Here is a 7,186-nt window from a genome sequence, read left to right as displayed (position 1 = left end):
AATACCTGCAAGACCTAGGTGTTGATGATCATCAAGAACCCAGCACATTCATCTGCAGCTTCTTGGGACATGGGGCAGAGCCCAGTGATGGCTCTCAAAAGCAGATCAGGACAGAGAGACTGATCAGTGTCATCTCCTAAAGGGTACCACATACAAGTTTGCAACTTGCACTTGGTTGTCAACAAAAGAACAGGTAAGAAGAAGAGATGAAGACCCAAAAGCTGATTTTCCTTGTCATCAGTATCATGGCAAAGAATCCTAGGTGGGTGACTGGGCACAAGAAGCTTGGTGGTTACAAGAATATTGGTTTGAGACCATGTTGAGTGTGACTGAGTGCAATCAGTTCTGGCTTTAAATGAAATCACCTTCCTCTCCACACCAAGAGCTCTGCCTTGCCAGTTCTACAGCACTGCCAACATTATGGCCTGTGGAAATGACTGCCAGGTTAAATTCAGCTGTCTCCTGTTTTTCTCCCTGTAGATGCCATGTGAAGGCTGCATGGAGAGGGACAATAAGAGCTCTGATGTAACCATGGAATTCCTCCTCCTCGGCTTCCCTGAGCTGCTCTGTCTGCGGATCTTCCTTTTGCTTATCTTTTGCATTGTCCACTTGGCCACGGTGGCAGGGAATGTGATGATCATCGTGGCGGTGGTTATGGAGCCTTCACGCCCTCCTATGCTCTTCTTCCTCTGTCAGCTCTCTGCCATTGAGCTCTGCTATACCTTAGTCATTGTCCCTAAGGCACTTCTCAGCCTGGCAGTGGTGGGTGGCAGCACCATTTCTTTCCTAGGCTGCGCTGCACAGATGCTCCTGTTTGTGGCACTTGGTGGGGCTGAGTGTCTCCTGCTGCTGGCCATGGCCTATGACCGCTATGTGGCCATCTGCCAGCCACTCCACTACGGGGCTGTGATGAGCGAGGGGCTGTGTCTCAGGCTGGCTGTGGCATCCTGTCTGGGGGGCTGTGCCGTGGCCCTGGGGCTGACGGTGGCTGTTTTCCACCTACCCTTCTGTCAGCCGCTTTGCATCAACCATTACTTCTGCGACGTCTCTGCTCTGCTGCACCTGGCCTGCACACAGAGCTACAGCCCTCAGCTGCCCTTGCTGGCTGCCTGTGTGCTCCTCCTGCTGCTCCCCTTCCTCCTAATCCTTACCTCCTACAGCTGCATCGCTGCTGTTTTGTTACGTGCCCCCTCCTCTGTGAGAAGGGGCAAAGCCTTTTCCACCTGCGCTTCACACCTCTTCATCACCCTGCTGCACTATGGCTGTGCCACCTTCATGTACATTCGCCCCAAGTCCAGCTACTCACCCACCCGAGACAAGATGGTGTCTCTGGTCTACACCAACATCACTCCGTTACTGTACCCCTTAATTTATGGTCTGAGGAACAAGGAAATGAGAGAGATCCTCAGGAAGATGTTGAGCAGGAAGAAAACAGCTCAGCTGCACTAGGTACTGGCAGAGCTCTGATGTGTGGGCTTGGGATGTTTCAGCAGCACAAATGAATGCTTGTTGGAAAAGATTGTCTGCAGGCCTCACCACAGCAAATATCCAGACAAAATGCAACATACATTGATGACAAAGAATCACCTTTGCTAAGAAAACAATAACCAACCCTCCCCTCCCCCCAGAAAAATCCCCAGCACAACACTTTACCTAAAGGCAAATGCTTTAATGGCTTGTGAGGAAGAAGAGCTTTGGCCAGCTTCTGGGATTCCATCCATATTCATGCCTATATTTTGCTCATCTCAGCACAATCAGAAGATTGACAGAAAATTATTTAAAGCTGCTGTATTGGTTTCGTTATTTTCCTCTCCAGATGAACACAGAAACTTGAAACTGGGAGGTTAAAAAACAATGATAAAATTCAGATTGGTAATTTTACCAGCACAAAATAAAATCTCTAAAGGGGTTACTGGAAGGTTAGAAAAGAGCCATTTCCTAGAAAGAAACTGAAATTAAGCCATGGTCTTCTCCAAATCCAGCAGAAGGCTGCATGCCAGCATCCCCAACACAAAGACATGGAACTGCTGGAGAGGGTCCAGAGGAGGCCACAAAGATGATCAAAGGGCTGGAGAACCTCTGCTATGGAGACAAGTTGGGAAAGCTGAGGCTGTTCAGCCTGGAGAACAGAAGGCTCTGGAGAAACATCAGAACCTGAAGAGAGCAACAAGAAAGCCAGGAAGGGACTTCTGATGGGGGCTTGTAGTGATAGGATGAGAGGGAAAGGACGGAAGCTTGAGAAGGGCAGATAGAAACTGGAGATTAGGAAGAAGCTCTTTACAGCAAGGATGGTGAGACACTGGAACAGGTTGCCCAGCAGGTCATGAATGCCCCCTCCCGGAAGGTGTTCAAGAGATAATGAGGAGATCAATGTGGAGTGGAGGAATGAGGTGAAGCTCTCTGCCAGCTGGTTGGTTTCAGAGTCAGTTTCTCTTTGCCTTGCAATCATCTCCACATCAAAAAGCTGAGTGAAGGTTCTATCAATAATTCTAGCATTGTATCCCTAACCTAAGGCTCTTGTCTCTACAGATCTTGCTGTGCTCTCTTTTTGGCTTGTAGACAAGCCCAGGAGAAAGTGAGAACGGGAAAGCCAGTGCTGACCCAGTGTGTACCCTCGGCTCCACCTGCCTGAGAGCAAACAGCTGAGGCAGCCTGGCTTCACAAACCGGTGTGTGAACATCTATCACCAGCTGGTTCTACAGATCTGTAGGTAAAACTGAGGGAAGGCCCAGATGGCTCAGCAGCTGTGGCCTCTGGACTAGTCACAGATGCAGATTAGGTCTCCTAATATCTCTATTGAGAGGTTAAGCTTCAAAAATCAAGCAGGAAGCTGAACTGCAAATAGAGTTGACAGTAAGCTACCATGATTGATGCAAGACAGCAAGCTGTCTGTTTCAAGTATCTTCTTGTGCTAGTTTGAGCCTAGCTGGGATATTCTGGTGAGGAGAATTAGATTACAGGCTGTGAAAAGGAAACAATGGTGATGTCTACTGCACTCATAGGCTTGCTGAGATGTACAAGAACAAGAACACAAACATAGGTAACAGAGTCTCTCTCTAGGCTTTGGAGCTGCATGAACTTCTCTCTAACCTGCTGTCTGTGTAACTAATCCTTCTGCTTCCTAACCCCCCCAGCTGACCCTCCAAACTCACCTTGAGCATAAGGCAAAGTCTGGGATAAGGTAAAGGAGTGGAAAGAAGGTGGAAGGGTGGTTGGGAGCCCCTCCTGGACTCTGGTTTCTGGGAGGGCTGTTGTGCTCCTGTATTACTTTTTAACCTGTATATGTCTGTATATAGCTGTAGATATGGTAAATACCTGCTTGTATATTGTGCTAAGCTGTAAGCATAAAGCTTTATTCAATTTCCAGCAGCTGAGTCTAGTCTGGGTGATTTTACTTAAGTGTGGAGGGGCAGGTAACACCCAAACCATCACACTTCTCTCAGTGCCAACAGTGAAAGCACTCAGGATGAACATTGGTTGTTATCTATTTGTGCTAGTTTGAAGCTAGCTAGAATGTTTTGGTGAGTAGAACTAGATCACAGGCTGTGAAAGAGAAACAATGGTGATGTCTACTTCACTCATAGGCTTTCTGAGATGTATAAGAACAAGAATATAAACACAGATAAGGCATTTGGACACTGCCTGGGCTCTAGGCATTCTCTATCTAACCTAACCCTATGTCTCTCTGATTAATCCACTTGCTTCCTAACGCCCCTGGCCAACCCTCCATTCTTCCTTGGGGCACAAGGCAACGTCTGGGGTAAGGTAGAGGGGTGGGAGAAGGTGGAAGGAGAGTTGGGAGCCCCTGCTGGGGACTCAGGTTTCTGGGAGGGCTGTTGTGTTTCTGTATTCCCTTTTACCTTGTCTATTTCTGTCTATAACTGTATGTACTGTAAATATCTGCTTGTGTATTGTGCTAAGCTGTAAATATAAGCTTCATTCAATTTCCAGAGCTGGCTGAGTCTAGTCTGGGTGATTTCCAAAGTGGTGGGGGGCAAGTAACACCCAAACCACCACACTACTTCTTCTCTGAACAGGATGGTAACACTGCAACACCATGATTAAGCTCCAACAACAATGAATAAGGGTAGTCTTAACTGTGTGTAGATGGTGGAGGCAACTAATTTTTCAATAAGAGGACCAACAAGAACCCTGCAGATTTAAAACAGACATAAAAGCTTTAAAGATTCTATTAAATCCCCCAGAAATGAAAAGATTAACTCAGACACTCAGCTGTCAGTGTTGCAAGAAGGAATTTACCATCACAGTGTCAAACTGCCTGGCAGTATGGCAGCTTACTGCATGTGATTAGTGCTAATGACTTCTTTGGTGAGGTACTTCCACACTTCAGCTTCATTAATCCAAGAGTGGGAAAGAGCAGCTACAAAATATGAGTGAATGGCATACTACAGAGGGGAATGTATTTGCTATAGAGACTACTGTTGGTGTATTTTGAGCTAAAAATATTATCATCCTGGTTTTCTGCAACCGAGCTGAAGAAGTTGTGAGCATCTCTACTAGAATTAAAATTCCATTGAGACAGATGTTATGGTTTTCATAGAAAGGTTTTCACAGAAAGGCCAGGTACTAAAGCAATTTAACAGCTTAACCCACTAGATGGTAGGAACAAATTCTCTGCAGAAAGACTGTCTGAAGTCAGCTGTTTGAAATATTCTAACTGCTGATGGAGCAGAGCCAGAAAACTCTCCAAGATAAAGGAGAAAACACTGGATTAATAAAACGTAGTCATGGAGGTGAGAATAAGAGAGCAAAACACATCCAACTGGCAGCTGTCACTAGTGGTGTCCCTCAGGGATCTGTGCTGGGCCCCATCCTCTTTAACATCTTCATTGATGATCTGGATGAGGGCATGGAGTCAGTCATCAGCAAGTTTGCAGATGACACCAAGCTGGGGGCAGATGTGACTGAGTTGGAAGGCAGAAGGGCTCTGCAGCAGGACCTTGACCGCCTGGACAGATGGGCAGAGTCCAAGGGGATGGCTTCAATAGCTCCAAGTGCAGGGTGCTGCACTTTGGCTACAACAACCCCATGCAGAGACACAGGCTGGGGTCGGAGTGGCTGAGAGCAGCCAGACAGAGAGGGATCTGGGGGTGCTGATTGATACCTGCCTGAACATGAGCCAGCAGTGTGCTCAGGTGGCCAAGAGAGCCAGTGGCATCCTGGCCTGCATCAGGAATGGTGTGGTCAGCAGGAGCAGGGAGGTCATTCTGCCCCTGTGCTCTGCACTGGTTAGACCTCACCTTGAGTACTGTGTTCAGTTCTGGGCCCCCCAGTTTAGGAGGGACATTGAGATGCTTGAGCGTGTCCAGAGAAGGGCGACGAGGCTGGGGAGAGGCCTTGAGCACAGCCCTACGAGGAGAGGCTGAGGGAGCTGGGATTGGTTAGCCTGGAGAAGAGGAGGCTCAGGGGGGACCTTATTGCTGTCTACAACTACCTGAGGGGTGGTTGTGGCCAGGAGGAGGTTGCTCTCTTCTCTCAGGTGGCCAGCACCAGAACGAGAGGACACAGCCTCAGGCTGTGCCAGGGGAGATTTAGGCTGGAGGTGAGGAGAAAGTTCTTCACTGAGAGAGTCATTGGACACTGGAATGGGCTGCCCGGGGAGGTGGTGGAGTCACCGTCCCTGGAGCTGTTCAAGGCAGGATTGGACGTGGCACTTGGTGCCATGGTGTAGCCTTGAGCTCTGTGGTAAAGGGTTGGACTTGATGATCTGTGAGGTCTCTTCCAACCCTGATGATACTGTGAGACTGTGATACTGTGATAACCACAAATTCTCTTCAGAGAATGAAACATCAAAACAGAGCATCCCTTATGTTCTACAGAGCTGCCACAGATTTGTCTTACAGTTGTAGAGATAGTGGCTAAAGGAGGGACCCAGGAGCCACAGAACAACGGAAAAGAAATGGAAGAGATAAATTCCACTACTGCAAATTCAAGCCATGGGATGTAGACAATGAAACCCTACACTAGTGCTGCAGTGGAAGTCATTCACATGCAGTGGAAAGGTGGGCACAACAATTTGAGACCTAGCAGCACAGCCTGAGAAAAAGCACCTTAGACAAGAGTGAGCTGGAATACATTTAAGACAGAACGACTGTGAACGACATGAACATCTGAATCACCTATTAGCAGTAGGTATTTTACTTCATATGCTATTGTCAAATTTAAAGCTTAGTATTTTACCTATTTGCTCTCAGATCTCTTTTGCCTGCATTCAAACTTCTTGGGATAGCTTTTGTTTTTCCAAGAGGTACGGTTAGACATCCACAAAACTCACAAAAAGAGTCAAGGGACCTCATGAGGTCTGTTCTCCCAACTCCTGCTCACAGCAGGGATGACCCCAGAAGTAGGTATGTTGCTGATGGCTGTGTCCTGGTAAATCTGGCACATATCCAAGGGTGGAGATGCCCCCAGCTTCTCTAGGCAACCTAACAAAGTCCTTTCTTTAGCCTTCCTTAGGGAGGAGGAGGAAGCAAGCAAGAAGAATGCAGCCTTACAGCAAGTGGAGTAATAAGGGCATCTCTATTTTCTAGGCAGGGGTGGGAGTGACATCGCTGGTGAATGCCCGAAGAGGCAGCAAAAGCAAGTTCTTTCATACTGACGGTCCTGGGAAGGCCCATAAAGTCCCTTGAAGATTTCCCACATAGAAACTCCTCTGTTGCAGTTCCTCTGCCATTACTTTTTCACCGAAGAGCAGGCAGTCTCCGCCAGTGCCGAGGAGCTCACTCAGAGAACACGCAGACCTGCCGGCTCAGGTGCCCCGGCTCTGGCTGTGCCGCGCTGCCTCGGCCCGGGGTAGCACACAGCCACTGCGTACCGATGCGCTGCCTGCATGCCTGCCAGGCCGACCCTGTTTCCCCGCCTCGCCGCGGAGAGCGGTGGAGCCAGCAGTCCCTAACGCAGCGTCTGGGCACTTTTCAACCCTAAAACCTCACCCCTATGCCCCTGGGGGTGCGAGGGGGCCGGCAGCAGCCCTCGCCTGCAGCCCTGTCCGAGTGAGTCCCCGGCAGCTGCCCGGGGCCGGCTGCGGCGCGGCGGGAGCGGAGCCCGTGGCGAGGGCTGCCCAGGAGGTGGCAATCGGGAGCCTCTGACGGGAGTGGAGCAAAGGTGCACGGAGGGAGGCTCCCAGGAAAAAGGTGGCTGCCTTTAAGGTGGGTTTATTTGCCTG

At 49.1% G+C, this 7,186-nt stretch overlaps 1 protein-coding gene across 1 annotated transcript; it reads left to right on the top strand.

The window, feature by feature from the left end:
• Positions 1-480: 480 nt before the first annotated feature.
• On the top strand, positions 481-1,449 carry LOC135181593 (olfactory receptor 10AC1-like). The gene has a single exon (XM_064154829.1). It carries the CDS (start codon positions 481-483, stop codon positions 1,447-1,449), a length of 969 nt encoding a protein of 322 aa, XP_064010899.1.
• Positions 1,450-7,186: the final 5,737 nt, after the last annotated feature.

This window comes from Pogoniulus pusillus, chromosome 15 (assembly GCF_015220805.1).
Source record: "Pogoniulus pusillus isolate bPogPus1 chromosome 15, bPogPus1.pri, whole genome shotgun sequence".
Classification (NCBI taxonomy): domain Eukaryota; kingdom Metazoa; phylum Chordata; class Aves; order Piciformes; family Lybiidae; genus Pogoniulus; species Pogoniulus pusillus.
The sequence above is the reverse complement of the archived record's forward strand: the minus strand, read 5'-3'. Positions and strand labels throughout refer to the sequence as shown.

Bases quoted from the DNA above. Each gene is read 5' to 3' on its own strand.
- LOC135181593 (XM_064154829.1), top strand. From the start codon at position 481: ATGCCATGTGAAGGCTGCATGGAGAGGGACAATAAGAGCTCTGATGTA.